This window comes from Artemia sp. Qi Xiang Cuo, chromosome 5 (assembly GCF_049724085.1).
Source record: "Artemia sp. Qi Xiang Cuo chromosome 5, ASM4972408v1, whole genome shotgun sequence".
NCBI lineage: Eukaryota > Metazoa > Arthropoda > Branchiopoda > Anostraca > Artemiidae > Artemia > Artemia sp. Qi Xiang Cuo.
In genome coordinates this window covers 11,244,533-11,262,117 of record NC_142798.1, presented here as the reverse complement: position 1 = coordinate 11,262,117, position 17,585 = coordinate 11,244,533, and the positions used below count along the sequence as shown (strand labels likewise).

The following is a 17,585-nucleotide window of genomic DNA, read 5'->3' as shown; positions in this document are numbered from 1 at the left end:
GTTTCGATTACTATTGAGCCGTATCGCTTGTTTTTTTATTGTTTTTTTTTATTACGTATATGTTATTACTTATATGAAGGGGTTCTCCCCTTAGTCAATACCACGCTCTTTACGTTAAAAGTTAAAAAAAAAATTGATTCACAAACCCCAGAATCACAAAGGCCGTTTAATTAGAATAGATAGCTCTTTTGAAATCACTAAAAAAAAACTGAAGCGTAAAGAGCGAGGTACTGACTTGGGGGAGAACCCCCTCACATGCCTTATAATTTCTGTTCGTTTTAAGTTCTAATATTCCTTCTTACATTTCAGTTGAAAAAACTTGTTTTTTTTTAATTAATTTCTGATCGTTTCTTAAATAATGCTTGGAAATCCGGCGCCCCCTTCATAGAAATGTCCCTTACCCCAAAGAAACATCCTCCACGAAAATATTCTCCAGAGTAACCCCCTCCTCTAGCCCCCCCCTCCAGAAAAAATCCTTCCTGAAAATGGTTGTATACTTCCCAATAACCAATAAATAATGCTGGAAAGTCCGGCGCCCCCTTCATGGCAATTTCCATTCCCCCATGAAAACTTCATTCATTAACAGATCCTCCCACATAACCACCGACCCACCCGTCCCTCCCACTACCAGAAAAAAAACCTCCGGAAAACGTCTGTATACTTCCCAATAACCAATACTATATGTTAACAATGGGTAAAGTTCATAACTTTTAGCCCTCCCACTGGGAACTTCGGGGGATTAAGTCATCCTAAAAGACATATTTATCATATTTTCGACCATGCTGAACAAAATAGATATCTCAAAATTTTGATCGGGTGACTTTGGGAAAAAAATAAGCGTGGGAGGGGGCCTAGTTGCCCTCCATTTTTTTTGGTCACTTAACCCTTTCAGTCACCATGTTCTCACATGAGAACATCACAGCTTCGCTTGGTCTTCTTGGACCCTGTAGGTGGCAGCGATACTCGAGTATGCGCTCCATAATAATAAGTAATGCGAAAAGACACTGGCGAAGTTTCAAACCGATGATGCTAAATTCTGATTTTTAGCAGTATTTTGAAGTTGTTGCACATCCGTACTCGAAAGAATGGATCTACCAGGTATGTTTTCATGCATTTTTTTTACCAGATTTACCATGAAAATACGCGAAAAAAGGGGTTCATTTGTCCTTTTCAGTTAGTTACCCCATCTATAAAAAAGTTTACCTCGCTAGTGCGTTGGATAGATGCCGCAGATTTTTTCGAAGTAGCGTGTTCTTGGGTCAGGACAGTGTGACTTGATACTAACTTTTCTAGTTCAATAGCAGCATATATGGTACAGTCAGAGGAACATACTTTTGGTAGTATTATTTTAAAACATCCGTGATAACTTTTTCCTGTCACGTCGATATTCTGTAAAAGCGACTCACTATCTTCTTTTCCAGGTCCATCCAATGATCGACCACGTCGAGTTCGTCACGCTGACATACTGAATGTCTTGGACGCGATCGACTCAGACCTTTCAGAGTTATCGGACCTACCAAACTCAGATGACGAAGGTGAAGATTGGGCGTCAGTAAATCTATCGCAGCCACACGATACGGATGAAGATTCATTATAGGAAGTTGAGGATGATGAGCCGCTCCTCCCCCCGCCTCCGAAAAATTGAAAACGCAGACTCGTATGGAAGAATGCGATCTTCTCGAAAGTTATCAACAATGCCGACCCGGCGCCGCCGCCACTTGGTCCCGAGGAGCCTATAGACTACTTCAAAGAATATTTTGATAGTGAATTTTATGAGTTAGCCGCCGAGATGACCAATCTTTATTCTGTACAGAAAACCGGCTCAAGTTTGGGTACAACAGCCTCTGAAATAAGAAGGTTCATAGGTATTCATATAGCGATGAGTGCTTTTAAATTCCCAAGGTATCGCATGTACTGGGGTAGTCGGACTCGGATACCTCTAATAGCAGACGCCATGAACTTCAATAGGTTTTCGCGTCTCCGAAATTTGTTTCATCTGGTAGATATCCTCTCTAAAGACCCGGAGAACACCGATCGCGTATGGAAGGTTCGTCCGGTTATAGACCGGGTCCTGAAAAAGACAGAAAGCATCGTACCTTCTGAGTATGTATCAGTCGACGAGCAAATGGTGCCGTACACCGGTGCATTGGACATAAAACAGTAGATCAGGGGGAAGCCAACACCGTGGGGCATAAAAATCTTTATGCTTTGTAACAGTAACGGCATCATACTCACTTTTGATGTTTACCAGGGTAAGAAAACTATCCTGACGGAAGAGCAGAAGCAGTTCGGACTGGGACCTGGAATGGTACTAGCTCTTGCTGGTCGCGTCCAGCTTCGCCCGCATACGAAAATATTCTTTGACAACTTTTTTACGAGTATTCCGCTCCTTGAAGAGCTTGAACGGAAAAGTATGTATGGCACCGGCACGATCAGAGCGAATAGAGTTCTTGGCGCAAAGTTGGAATCTGATACGTCTCTGAAAAAGAAAGGAAGGGGGCGTTCCACGAGCTAGTGAGTGGAGAAGTATGTCTGATCAAGTGGATGGACTGTAGATCGGTGATAGTCACTTCTAACATGATTGGAAGCGGCAACGTAAAAAACGTGATGAAGTGGTGTAAGAAAACGAAGACAGAGGTACAAGTGACGCAGCCGGAAGCTATTGCGGCTTATAACCTGAGTATGGGTGGGGTTGATAAGCTTGACCAGATGGTATCCTACTATAGGACCCTCATTCGATCAAAAAAATGGACTTTGAGACTCGTATTCCATTTGATCGATCTTGCTGTAGTCAACAGTTGGCTTGAATATGTCGAGATTTGCAAGGCACAGAATATGAGACAAAAGAACATTGTCGATTCGTTCACCTTCCGACTCGACATAGCAGAGACTCTCATTATGTCTGAAGACACTCCTAGAAGAAGAGGCCGACCCAGATCTCTTCCTTCAAGCGAAGAGGAGGAGAGTGATGAAGAAGACTCGGTTGCCGAAAATCGTAGGAAACGAAAACTCAAATTTCGTAGGCCCTGCTCCGCCGTGAAGAAAGATTCCTTTGCTCATTGGCCAGAAAAATTTGCCGCCCAAAACAGGTGTAAAAATGCCCCCTGTATCATGAAGACTAGGTTCATGTGTACCAAGTGCAACGTCCCACTTTGCCTGGAAGAATCGCGAAACTGTTTCGCACAGTTTCACAAACCTAAAGAAACGTAAAAGGATCATTGTCAATTCAGTTTCTCGTTTTTTGTACTATATTTGAAGTCTCAGTTTTTCATTGGTTTTATACTGTATTTGAATAAATTTGGTCACACTGTCCTTGCTCAAGTACATGGTGGAAAAGAAAGAAGACGTTCAGAAAAAAATCTGAAAAAATTCCTGGTAAGTACTTATCCATCACATGGTTGACTTTCGCTACTCTCATAATTTTGACCTTCCAGGCTAAAATTCGTGACTGAAAGGGTTAAAAAGGGCACTAGAACTTTTAATTTCCGTTCCAATGAGCCCTCCCACGATATTCTAGGACCACTTGGTCGATACGAACATTCCTGGGAAAAAAAAACAAAAAAACAAACAAATAAACACGCTTCCGCGATCTTTCTTCTGGGAAAAAATGTAAAATTCCACATTTTTGTAGACAGGAGGTTGAAAAATCTATAGTAGGGTTCTCTGATCCACTGAATATAATTGTGTGATTTTCCTCAAGGTTCTATAACTTTTAGGGGGTGTTTCAGCCTTTTTTTGAAAATCAGCCAAATATTCACAGGCGCGTAACTTTTGATGCATATCACTAAACTTGACGAAAGTTATATATTTGAAATCAGCATAGAAATCTGATTCTTTTGTGATATCTATTGGTATCAATAACCTGTTTTCTAGAGTTTCGGTTACCATTGAGCCGGGTCGCTCCTTACTTACAGTTCGTTACCACGAACTGTTTGATACTAAAATATTACAGTCTTCTCATTCTAAACTTGCGACAATGTCTTGCTATCATTCGCCTTGCCGACATTAAGTTGCAGCAGCATAATTAATGTGGTATTTGGTAATTTTACTATTAAATCTTAACAAAACGTTAGAAAAAATTCAATTTTATCGCTTAAAAAGAGGTAAAGTAAAAAAGTTTGCAATGAAAAAGGGGAACGAAAATCAAAGAAAAGTGGGAGGTTCGAAAAGAACAAATTTTCATTTATTTCATAAATAAATGGAGTTCAGAGCTCAAACAAGACATTTTCTGCGAGAATCTGAGCCTCATAGTTTGAAAATTTCCTTCAAGTAATATACTATACATCCTCACAAATACTATAAAATGACCAGGAAGCAACCCATAAAAAAAGCAAAAGAAATTAAAGCAGTTCAGAGAAAGCCCCCCAAAAGAAACGACAGCCGAAAAAACATAGAAAAAAAATAATGAAAAGTAGGTTTGAAACCAGGGTCGTTATTAGCCAAGGTCATTTTTACCGACTGTTTTTTTTATCAATGATTAACATAATATCGTTTGAATACAATACTTAAAATCACTGCACGAGTCGGAAAAATCGTTGCATTTACCGAGAGAGATTGAGATTTCGGTATATTTCATCTTACTCTTTTCATGCTCTTTATTTAATCAAATGGAAAACGTAGCACCATCTGTAAAATAACAGAAGGAGCCAGTAAAACTGCTGCGTTTACCAACCAAGCTCGAGATTTCTGTACATAAAAATCAGTATTTTCGTGGGCTTTATTTAATAAAAAAAAAAAATTGCCGGTTTCGGAAAAATGGTGGCACTTCGCAACACTCTTTTACCGACTCATGTTTTATCGAGTGTCAAAAAAAATGGGGTGGGCTCCCCCATCTACAATAGTGGGGGCCCTGAGGTTTCAAGCACTGTCCACCCCAGCTTTCAAGCGCAGCCCTATCCCTTTCCCTATAATATTCAAGCGCAGCCCTGTTTCTAGGCAAGATTCTACCGGAGCCCTCTGACGTCACAGCATGCATCGGAAAAATAACATGTGATTTTCTAGCGCAACCCTAGGACGCCACACCTGTCGAAATTCCTGTCCTTGACAAGGTTAGGTGGCACATCTTTTCCATGTTACTAGGCAAAATCATGTCTAGACACGTTCCCAGGTGGTTGAAATCCCCCACGACGCTTTCCCAGACAAACCCCAGCTATCAAAACTCCCTTGCATTGTTACTAGATGAAAACATCCAAGTGGCTAAAACCCCCTGCAAAGCTTTTCTAGGAAAGAAACATACACCAACAAATTATGCTATATATATATATATATATATATATATATATATATATATATATATATATATATATATATATATATATATATATATATATATATATATATATATATATATATATATATATATATATATATATGTTAAAGGCGTTCTCTATCAGTCTCTTTCAAAAAGTTGACAAATACACAAGCATCTTTAACAATAGATAATACTAATAAAAAAGTGTCCCTTTTCTCACTCTACCCCCTCCCCCCAAAAAAAAAACTTTATAATCTGGTTTATTTCAAAACATACTCTTTTTCTACTGTGTAACCCTTCCCCACCCCCATTCCTTGCCATTTAATTCCTTCGAAAAAGAAATCATTCTTTTCGTCAAAATATTGTTTTTACAGCAATCTTCTAGTCATGTATAGAGACACTTGTTTAAATCTTAGAATCCATCAAATGTGTCAAATCTATCGCGCGTGCTTTCCTTAAAATCGGAATGTGTTGTGAATATGGGCTGTAACCCTTTCATATTGTGTCTGGTAAATAATGAATGGTTATCGCAAGGTTTGACGGCTTTTGCATTATTCTAAGCTGAACTTTCTCGGCAAAATTTATGCGTAATAATCACATTTTTTAGGCATGGAAATAGTACGTATAAGCATGGGACAATAAAAAACATTTGTTTTAGACAAACATCTAGTTTTTAAACTACTTAGTGCATATAAATGGTAAAAACTAAATGTATCCCCCCCCCCCATTAATAGGATCATATTCTCTAGCATTTTTTCCCTTTACTGTTCAACTTATTTTCCATTTTTAAAATTCCTGCGTATAAAGAAAAGATTACTTATTCTTTATAGGTCTATTTGTCAACTCTTTCCTGAAAATACTGACTTATTTAAAGGAGGGATGGAGCAATAGCGAAACACTGGTTTCCCAGTTTCAACTTCCCGGAAAAGATCCCGGGTTGATCAATTTAAATGCCCTTACTTTTTCGAATTCATGGATTTTATTTGCTCTTTAGGTTTAACAGGCTTTCCTAAAAATCCTACATTCACTAATTTCTTTTCTTCCGTAAGAGGGAGTCATTATCATATAGTAAATTTCCCCTTCTTTTTAGAATTACCCAGCCCTGGGTCCTCTCAACAGGCAAGCCAGAGTGAGTGAAGCGACCCCTGTGCAACCCGCAAGATCTTCCATCATAAGATATGCCGGACCATCTACACATCTTCTGGGCCAGCCATTGACCCCCATCTTGTGATGCCAGGAGCCCTCACGCCCCTTCCAGACCAGCAATGCCAACACAAACTCACACTCAAGGCACTGGTTCATATGTGCAACACCCTGACAGAAAAACTCAAATCGGACTTCCACCTGCACTACCAACACAAGCCCAAACTCGAGGCCTTGGTCCATCTGCCCTCCAGTATTCGTTGCCACGACAATCAAGAGCCGTCCCACCACTTGAAGATTGTGCCTACATTACGAAATGCCAGGACCATCTGGCACCCAAGTGCAGCCAAAATTTGAAGACTCAAAATAAGACTATTTTTCAACCTTTTTTGACCTATTATCTCCTGCCTTATATTTCCTGCATAGTAAAGGCATTTTCCACGCGTCTTTCAGGCCTTGAAGGGAATTATCACCATATAAAAGTGAGTGTGGTAATTATCGAGGCATTAGTCTGGTCTCTGTAGGTAGCAAATTGCTTAGTAATATGATACTTTTTAGACTGAGAGATGCCGTAGACAAAGTTTTAAGAGAAGAGCAGTGCGGTTTTAGAAAAGGTAGAGGATGTGTTGACCAAATTTTCACTCTTAGGTTAATAATTGAGAAGTGCCTAAGTTTTCAAACACCTTTGGTCCTCAGTTTTATAGATTATGAGCAAGCGTTCGATTCTGTTGATAGAGGAGCTTTAGTAAAGGTTTTAACCTTGTATGGTACACCAGACAAATACATTAAAGTGATTAGTGCTATGTACGAGAATAACACTGCTGCGGTTAAGGTAGGAAATGAGGTTAGCAGCTGGTTTTGTATTAAATCAGGAATTAAGGTTTGTTTTGTTATAACACATTGTAGCGTTAGGAGGGGGAGTCGCGGGGATGTAATGATCACATACAATTACCTATGAGCCCTCTGACTCTCCTTTTTAGGCACAAGTGTCATGGACGTGTAGTATGATGATGATATAAGAATCATAGAGAAAAGTGTGAGCAAAATGAATGAAGTTTTAGAGGTTTTGCGAGTTCAGGGTGCTAGAATTGGTTTGAAAATTAATGTTAGGAAGACTGAGTCACTAAGGCTATGAATAAGTGAAGATGAAAAGGTGACGTTGGGTAATGAAAAGATTGATCAGGTGGGCAGCTTCACTTACCTTGGTAGTATTATTAGTAAAGATGGTGGGAGCAGTGAAGATATTAAAAATAGAATAGCCAAGGCTCAGGGTGTTTTTCACAGTTAAAAAAATGTGGTCAAATATGGCTCTGAAGCATGGACGCTCCGAAAAGCGGATGAAGATTTGCTAGATGTTTTCCAGAGAAATTGCTTAAGGATTGTTATGGGTACCCGGCTGACTGACCGTATTTCAAACAAAATGCTATACGAAAAATGTGGTTCAATACCGCTCTCTAGGTCTATAATGAAAGAAAGGTTGAGGTGGCTAGGGCATGTTGTGCGGATGAAGGATGACAGATTTCCGAAGATTGTTCTTTTCGGCCAACCATCTAGGGCTAAACGGACAGCAGGTCGTCCCTATCTGGGGTGGGACGACGTCATAAGGAAAGATTTAATGGAAATGGGAACTTCGCGGGCAGGTGTAAAAAGGGAGGCTTTGAATAGATTGGGGTGGAGGAGGAGCGTGCGTAGCTGTGTTGGCTTCAGGCGGCTTGGTGCTGCGATGAGTTGTTAGTAGTAGTAGTAAATATTTTTAAGGGCTTATTTTTAATTTTTCACTTGTTCGGGACATTAGAGAGGTTTTACTCAGCGTTTCTGTTCTATCTTATTCTAATGTTTAAGTGGCTACTCTTACCTTTCTAGCTCCCTACCCTATCTAGTATTAAATTTCACCACCCCCTAAGAAATAAGCTCGTTTTCACCATTTCTAACCATTGTAAGGAAACTTTTATGTGTATAGATATTCGCTAGAATATTAGAGGTCTCTAAATAAGTTTGTTTTTCAGATTTTCAGCGCAAACTCCATAGTTTTTAGGACTTATCGGTGTCCCCCATTTAGCTTCACTCGTACCTAAATTTATTTAGTTTTTTTCTGTCCTTTTCGATACTTTTGTCTAATTACTTTTGTCTTTAACCACCTTTTCTAACCTTATCGACTATTTTATCTGCTAGCTTTTGGGAGGATTGTTCGCTTAGAAGGTTTCGGTGTTCCTACCAATGGGGGCGTTCAAAGTTTCATACCTAATTTTTTTCAGAACGATTTCGACTATTTAATTCAAGATTATATTACTAGTCTCCTAGCGGCAGTACAAGAGACCAATGCCTATGAAATACCGACATGGATCGATAATAGCCTTGAAGTCTGGCCAGAACCAAATCTCCCCACGGTGAGTTTTGCAATCCTTTTTTTAATTCTAAAGGGTATAGCAGTAGTGTGGGCAAACCTTTCAATGCTTCATAATACATACAAAAGGAGCTCTATGGAAGGAACATCATATTTATATCAGTAGTGAGGACACCTTTGCATTTCAATAAGTACTAGCGTGTCTACAGTTTTAAGGGGGCATGTACACCATCATAATGCAATGATCATTCCAATGAGTAGTGAAGTGTCTACAGTTCCAAGAGCGATCTCGGTCTCGATAAAGACTATGAATGGGCAGATGAGTTACCAGCTAAAGAGGTCGAGAGAGTGACCTCATTAACATGCAAGAGTTCTTGCAGAATAGTGAACGCCAGGGGGGTTTAAGTGCAGGGGAGAGTTCAGCTAGTGTACCACCCTTTGATTTAGTTTTGAGAGGGATTTCGGTCTCGATATAGACTATGAATGGGTAGATGAGTTACCAGCTAAGGAGGTAGAGAGAGTGCTAGAAGCGCCCGCCCCTCACAGTGATATAGTACAGATTGAAGCTGGCTCGACTCGAGTGATGCCAGACTTAAATTCAGCAGATACCGCTTTGGGCAATATTCATCTATATAGGGCCGAGTTTTGTGACCCGTTCAATTCCCTGTCATGTGGTACTGTTCAAATGGACCCCATAGAAATCGCAGACCTCTACATCAGCATGATGCAAGCACTTCTCAAAAAATATTTAAGGAGGCGGGAGGGAGAGATTCTTTAAAAGCACCAATCGCCTTTAAAATTATTTTTTTAATGTAAGTTTGGGTGTTTTGCGCGATCATCATATTCAAACACAGACGCAAACTCCACACCCAGACCTGAATAATTTTGAGGGTGTGTTTTCAGATTGGGTGGGTGAACTTTTTAATAGGATGGAGGGTTACAATTAGAATGGGAGTGGGCTATCAGTTTTGTTTATAGAAAAATTTAAGTTGAATAATACTAAATTTAAAAGAAAATTTGCATTAAGAGGTGGGAGGAGAAGAAAACTTTGATCAATAAAATAGTGATTTAAAAGGTACTAAAGGTGTGCAACACTTTCGTTTTGACACAGGGTTGGAGTGTTTCAATTATTCTGTCCCTGTGGCAATTCATAAGCCTCTACAAAATGACGTTAGTAAAACAGATTTAGATGATTGGACAGTAAATGTAAAAGACGGTTCTGATTTTCCAAAATTAGATTTTAAATGTTTAAGGGGCCAGTATCAAGTAACGTTTAAGGGGATTGAAATTTTTGAAAAGTCTAATGAACATTTAAAGTTGGGGTAACGGTTTTAAAGTTTGATGAAGAATTTGAAGAGTGGGAACTATGTGATAAAAAAGGGGGTAATTTATTCTCTAAGGGCCCGGTCCATTGACTCTGTGAAACACTGGGTATGGCTTCTGTACGAACCTGCAAAAGATCCTGAATCAATTGGACATTTCTTTCCAATTCCTAATATTTGCAGGGTTTTAAATGAAGGTAAAAATTATAATGATGGGGAGGCTTGTCATTACTGCCCAATATGTCTATCTAGATTTTATACCGGATTAATGTTAAAAAATCATTTGAAACACTACAAGCGTCATGGTTACCAGTCTGTGGAAACGGTTTCAGGGGTCAATGCTACCTTGCGGTTCAAAAGCTTTCAGAGCACACTGTTGCCGAGCACCAAGGTATTTGAGGCTACTCTAATGGATGTGTCGGATCCGTCAAATTCGAATAATGTGAAAAACATGAAGCTATTGTGATCTATTTTGCGCACGCACGGAGATTCATGTAATACCATGCAGTTGGTAGATTTTTGTGAGTCGTTTGGTGGAAAAGATCGTGTTGGCACAGCTATGGTTGCTCTCATGAAAACAGCAAATGAGACAATTTCACGGCTGCGCCCTTCACATTATCCAGTGAATCTATCACCTGAGGACGAGTTGGCTATTAAAAATCAAGACATTTGTTGGATTTACAAGAAAAATATGAATGTGGGGGATGCGAAAACCTGGGACCATGACCATTTATGCCAAGAAATTTGAGTTTACAAGAAAAATATGAATGAGGCGGATGCGAAAACTCGGAGATATGACCATTTATACCAAGAGGGTCGCTCATAAATCGTGTAATTTAAATGTTAGGCAGCAGTAATTTTTACCGGTATACATGCACATTTCCAACTATGATTTTAAATTCATGTTACCAGCGTTTGGAAAATTTCAGAAAGGTGAGGTTGTAGATGGCACATGGGTATATGGTTATTTTTAAATTAACATCATACAGAAATCATCTGAAAAGCTTCTAGTCTTAGAATTTAAATGACAAACAATTGATAATGGTAATAAATCTTGGATTAAAATCCGTTTCCTTGATTCTTTTATTTTCTTCCCAAATCCCTAGAGTTAATTAATTCAAGTACAAAAAAGCGACGATTTTAACATTTTCTCCCTCTCAAACAGCACTTTCCAGATGAGGAACTGTATGATTTATTAACGTGTAAGGGCAAATACCCGTACGAGTACTACAGCTCCGTTTTGACGCTAAGTGAGGAAAAATAACCACCCATGGCAGAGTTTTGTGATTCACTTCATGAAGGTCAAAGCACCAATGCCGATTATGAATTTGCCAAGAGGGTGTGGGCAAAGGGAAGGTGTAAAAATGGGTGAGATTATTGTAAAATGTACCTGGGAAGTGATGTATTGACGTTATTGGATATTGCCTGTAAAAACACAGATACAATTTATGAAGTATGGGGGTTCGATGTGGGGTATTATTTTTCCACTCCTCGTCTGGTGATGGATTTAATTCTTAAAATCAGTGGAGCAGAAATAGGTCTGATTGCCGACGTGGATAAGCACCTGTTTGCACAGAGACAAATGCGGAGAGGGTTTGCTTTTCATGGGGATCGCATCTTTGAAACCAACCCGACTGGACAACGTACCGGTGAAAATTCGGATGCCGTTTTCTTGGATATGAATTCCCTTTACCAGTCGCCAATCTCTCACTTTTATTTGCTGAGTGGGAATTACCAATGGCTTAACAATCCTTTTGCACCAAATTTCTCCAATATTCACACTGTTAAGGAAAATGGACAACAAGAATGGTTTTTCGAAATTGATGGTGAAATTCCTATGGAACTTCATGACTCGGTAAAAGACTTTGTTTTCCTGTGCAATAATAGACCGGTGCATATGGACTCGCTGAATCCGTAAAATTTATCATTAGTAGAAAATTAAGACATCCGTTGGACACCTTCAAAACAAAAGCTTATTACCGACCTGGAGCCAAAACAGATTATTGTTGAAAACCACGTTCTTCTTCAGTGGATGCTTGCTAACAGTTTCAATGTCACAAGGATGCATAGAGCCCTCCAATTCAACCAAAAACCTTACATGAAGACGTTTGTTCACACTTTTGTCAGTAAACGATCTCAAGTAAAAACAAAGGTCAAAAGAGAGATATTTAAACTTATTCTAAATCCGGCATTTGGTAAGATGTGTCAGTGTATGAAACAGGAGTCGTTGTGATGTTGTGACTGTCCCGAAAGAAGTGCCTGAATCATTGCGGATACAAACTTCACATCATTCACGATCATTGACTCCAATATGGTCCTTTAACATAGGAAAAAAAAGTTTTTTTAAATACAAAAATTGCCACTGGCAGTGCCATATTGTAAATTGCAAAAAAACTCATGTTGGAGCTTTTTTACACTGTGTGCAAACATCAGTGGCTGAGGGAGGGGAAAGTTCAAGTTTTTTTACGGGGATACTGATTTTTTATTGTTAAAAGTTAAAACTAATAATTTATTGGAATATTTGGAAAATTGGGGGCACATTAGCTCTCGGATAGATTACACAAACTGTCCCAATATCCGGAGCTAGTGAAACGAAAGACCCCAAATCAATTATTAAAATTAAAATCAGAAACGGGAAGTGATTTACTATTGCATGGTGTATTTCCCGGTCCGAAGGTGTACTGCGTGGAAACGCACAATGCGACTACCATAAAAGTCTATAAAGGGGTGTCATCATACTATGTAAAGGAAAATTTCAACATGAATGTTTACAGGAACTTTCTAGAACAAAATTTAGTTCCAAGAGCCAGTGTAACGGCCATCCGTTCTTAAAAACACAAAAACCATACAGTTCGAGTCGAAAAAATGCCATGTCCACCATATCGGACAAAACTATGTACTAGAGGGTGGTGTGAGAGTACTACCACATGGCCACTACCTGACTTGAGATTGAGTTGAATGTGTGAATCATAGATGGCAGCTTGGTCTTTATAAAGCTCTATAGTTGTGGGAGGGGGAGGGGAACCATTTTCTCCCTCACCAGGTCAACACTGCCTTTTTTATATATCTTACCTTTTTTCTGTCACAAGCTCGGCACTGCCTTTTGTTTTTATAATTTCTACTACAAAAAAAGGCATTCCAATGAAAAATGCGACCATTCCAGGAGTTGAACATGCGACCTTCGGACTAAAAATCTGACAACGCGTCATCGAAGTAGCGTAACTAATCGTTTACATAGGCCTACCTACTCACATAGCTAACTTGCATATAGACCACATTTTCCTTCCCTCCTTTTCTAATGATAGAATAAATATTTTTGAGGACAGAAAATTCCCTAAATGCAACGGGTTAGTAATTTCAATTAATTTTAATTGCCATAATGCCATTAATTAATCTCATGTACTTAGAAAATAAAATCTACAAATAAATGTAAATATATATTACTGAGTGACCATAAATAGCCCTTAAATGACCTTAAAGGAACTTAAATGAGTGATTTTAAATGACCTTAAGTGAAAATTTCAGGTCATTAACTTAAGAAAACTTTGTCGGCGTAAATATGCAAAAAGATTTGCCGAATCAAATAAAATAATTATGAAGCCATTTTGTGAAAGAGATTACAAGCAACTTTATTTCTTTTCACTGGTTCTACATAAGCAATATTTGCTGTTAATTAGACAAGATTATCCAAATGGGCCCCCTGGTCGCAATTTTATCCAAATGAAACAATTACAGCCAAAATTCTTGATACCTGCTCAAAACGAATAAACTAGAAAATCCAGCTTGTATTCATTATGTGTGTATTGATATGAAAGAAAATTTCAAAAACTTCCTTTCTAAGACTGACATACCAAACAATCTAATCTTTATCCATGTTTTTCATGTTTAAGTTAATCTATGTTTTAGTTTTAAGGTTTTTCTCTGCCTTAATATACTAGTAACACGTTTTCTTTCTTCTTTTTTCCTCGTCCAGTTTTTTTGGAATAATTGTTTTGTTTTTTGAATATTTTTGAAGAAAAAATGCAGAAGCTTAGCAAACTAACTGACGAACGACCCTTATAATAGTCCCTTCCATGTTATAATTGTCGTGGTCTAAAATTAGCAGCGTAGCAATTAAAATCAGGACATTCAAACTGATTTCAAATAGCCATTTCACTGGTGGGGTCGAGAATGACATGTAATTATAGCCAAATCTTTTGTTATTGCAAGAAGATCACCTAATTCGTGTCTTAATGTTAGCTGACAGAGCCCCAAATACAATGTGTTGACTGGAATGTATTGAAGGTGCTTAATATTGTAGTGGTGAATATGGTCTAATAGAGGTTTTTCGTTCAAGAACACGTAAGAGAGGGACATTGGTATTACCGACTCTTGATTTCTTGACAAAGGATTTATATAGAAATATACATCTGTCCGAGGAGAAGGAGGGCGGATACTCTGCGAAAATGACACGATTCATGCCACTTGTGCTTCTTGCACTTTTACCCTTGATTCATTATGTTTAAAACCAAGTACTTCTCTTAGATTATCATTAAGAATAACCATTTCGTAGTCGACGGGCAAACTAATGATTTTACCCTCAACCTCTGAATAATTGAACTGAAAGGCAACATTTTTACGATTGGAAATTTACCTTTCATACTGCAATTTTACCCTTGATTACATTATGTTTAAAACCAATTACTTCTCTTAGACTATCATTGAGAATAACCATTTCATTGTCGATGGGCAAACTAATGTAGATTTTACCCTCAAGCTCTGAATACTTGAACTGAAATGCACCATTTTTACGATTGAAAATTTTTGTGTTGATTGCACAACGTAATTCGTTCATGCTCCCAAACTCCTTATGTTATACTGAGGCAAAGGGTATTGCAATAGATTCATGTTTTCAATTTATTGATCGCTAACAATTGGCCAGTAATGGGTTCAAATTTTTATATCACATGTATGATTCTTTCTTATGATATCATATGTATCTTTAAAAATACAATCTACAAGAGCCACTCCATACCTTCCCTCAAATTTAATTGCCAGGGAAAGTTTTTTTCCAAAAATCGCTTGTTTTATTCAATTCGTCATAGAGATGATCAGAAACATTGGACATGAATGTCACATAAAAAACTTCAGAGATTATGAACGCCTTCAGCGGGTATCTACAAATCAAAATCAGAGTTGTATCCTAGCCAGCGAACAAGCAACTGTTTCTTTCCCTGGTGTGTACGAGTCTTTAATACCTTTTTAATGTAATAAATTTCACTATTTGAGACTTTTTGTTATTCATAATCATAAAATCTGCCAAGAATCTTTTCATCTTTCATATCACGAAGACGATATGTTATAGGTTTAGTATCTAGGATTTTTGATACTTTAAAAAGTTCAGTAGACCACAAGGCATTTCCCTTTTTTAAAATATTGCTTATACGACTGATTCGAACAGTATCACAAACATTCAATTTTTTTCTTTTTCCGCCTTTTCATTAGAATATTGTCTAAGGAAATGTGTTCCTATAATGAACTTCCTGAGGACTATTATTGAACAAGGATCGACGAGGATTTGGTTGTATATTTGCATGACTGTATTTAAATCATGACTAAATGCAGCTGTATTTCTCAATTTACAATATCTTGAAATTAAAAGTCGAATAGTTCGTTATAAACGTTCTGCCAATGCGGTCCTTTATAGGACTATGAGTACGATAGAGTATTGTATCATATTTCAATAAAATTTGTTTACATAGGCATTAAAAAATTCACTTCCACGGTCTGTTGGAATTTTTATATGAATCTTGTTCAAAAATGGATTCAATGGCTTTAGCAACTTCACTGCCTCTCCTTTGACTGCAATGGAACTGAATATGCATACCGATAAAACACTTATTGCGAGTAAAACATACTTGTACGGTTTATTATGACGTTTTTGAATCGCGTCCATAGTAAAAAAATCTGCTTGTAATACATGTCCTGGATAAAAAGCTTTAGTTTTTTGATAGTTATTACCATAAACCCTATGACTTCGATGAAGAGTATAACCAGATTCCTTTTGCAAATACTCTTTTGCTAGCTTCTTTTCAATCCCGATAACCTGTGCAAGTGTACTTGGATAACTTAAAATTCCTGGTTCTCCAATATTTTCATAAACACATTTTAAATTTTGATCCATTTTGATCGTAACCGTCCGCTACCCTTTTGTATACTACCTGGTGAATCAATAAGTCTTCGCTTTTGTCTAGTTACCGGTATCCAATCACCACTAGGTGTACTTTTCATGAACGATTTAAAATCATCTTCTATCTTTAATTGACTATGTTGTTTAATTTCTTTCGAATTTACTTATTGCCAAAAAGAGTTTTAGGAAAATATTACGACTTTAAAAAATTATATAAATGCCCGTCAATGGATTCGACTCTTGTACGATTCTCAATCAGAACCGTTAATAAATTGGTTACATTGTAAGGCTTATCCTGGATTATACTGGATTATACATTCTTTTTCTCATCAATTTGTTCATTTTCGGTGAGATATGTCTAGAGTCTTTTACTTTGTTCACGATAGGAGTTGGGCAACAAGTCCAGACCACTTGTTAAAAAATCTTTAGTTTCCGGTGTTTCACAGTTTTCAGAAGCTTGATCAATGACATTGATTTGAATTGGTTTTTCACGATTAGGTTTATGTTTGTTAACACGACGAAGGGCATTTTAAAGTGAAATCAATTTTTCATCGTCAAAAATTGTTTCATTGTTAAGAGATTTATCAAGATTATCTTCAAGGTACTCTTTGAGTGAAAGAGCAAGTTCAATTGGTGCCAATTTATAGGGTTTAGCCATTTCTAGAGAATAGTCTCTACAAGTCAGGAGATTATCGGTAATAACACTGAGAAGAAATTACCAACCGCTTGAACAAGACGTTTTCTTTTAAAATTTGTTTTTTTTTGCAAGCTAGAGCACGTACAAGTGAGCGATGTTGCCTTGTCTGTTTCTTAACACAATCTGACAGTTGAACATTACCTGCTGTTAAATTTAAACAAAGTTCTGACAATAGATTAATAAATTCCTTGTCAACACCATGCTTGAGAATTGCTTTTCTAACTCGTGGTTTTGAATTGGCTAGCACAGAAAACAAATGCCTATGTTCATGTAGCTTCTTCAATGTCACGATTACTTCTAATGACCTTTTTTACAATTCACAAGTAGATATACAGTAATTTTATTAACGAAAATATCAGTGATCACACGCAACTCTTCAGGTGTGTTTTGATTCAGGTTTAATAGTATGTTACCATAAGGTTTATTAAATGCTTGATTGTATGCGGAAAGTAAAAATTTTAGTTCAACAAGATAAAATCGTTTGTTTAGAGTTATAAGAGAACATGAATCAAGAAAAACTCTATAGATGATGTATTAGATACAATTCAACGCCAATGTTCTCATATATTTACTCCGATGAAAAAGATAATGGAGAAGAATAGTTACAGATTTTTTTTTCATGATTTGACCGGTCAGTAAACAATTTTAACATTTCCCGC

At 37.6% G+C, this 17,585-nt stretch overlaps 2 protein-coding genes across 3 annotated transcripts in view; one reads left to right on the top strand and one right to left on the bottom strand.

Moving 5' to 3' along the window:
- The window catches only part of waw (Translation factor waclaw), a 554,624-nt gene that overhangs the window by 137,867 nt on the left and 399,172 nt on the right, over positions 1-17,585 (bottom strand). The window lies entirely within an intron of this gene.
- The window catches only part of LOC148951805 (uncharacterized), a 51,779-nt gene that overhangs the window by 16,743 nt on the left and 17,451 nt on the right, over positions 1-17,585 (top strand). Inside the window, exons 2-3 of the mRNA XM_089089341.1 lie at positions 6,342-6,876; positions 8,650-8,781. Of these exons, the coding sequence (XP_088945467.1) occupies positions 6,517-6,876; positions 8,650-8,781 (492 nt within the window). The 5' untranslated portion in view covers positions 6,342-6,516. The remainder of the gene's footprint in view (positions 1-6,341; positions 6,877-8,649; positions 8,782-17,585) is intronic.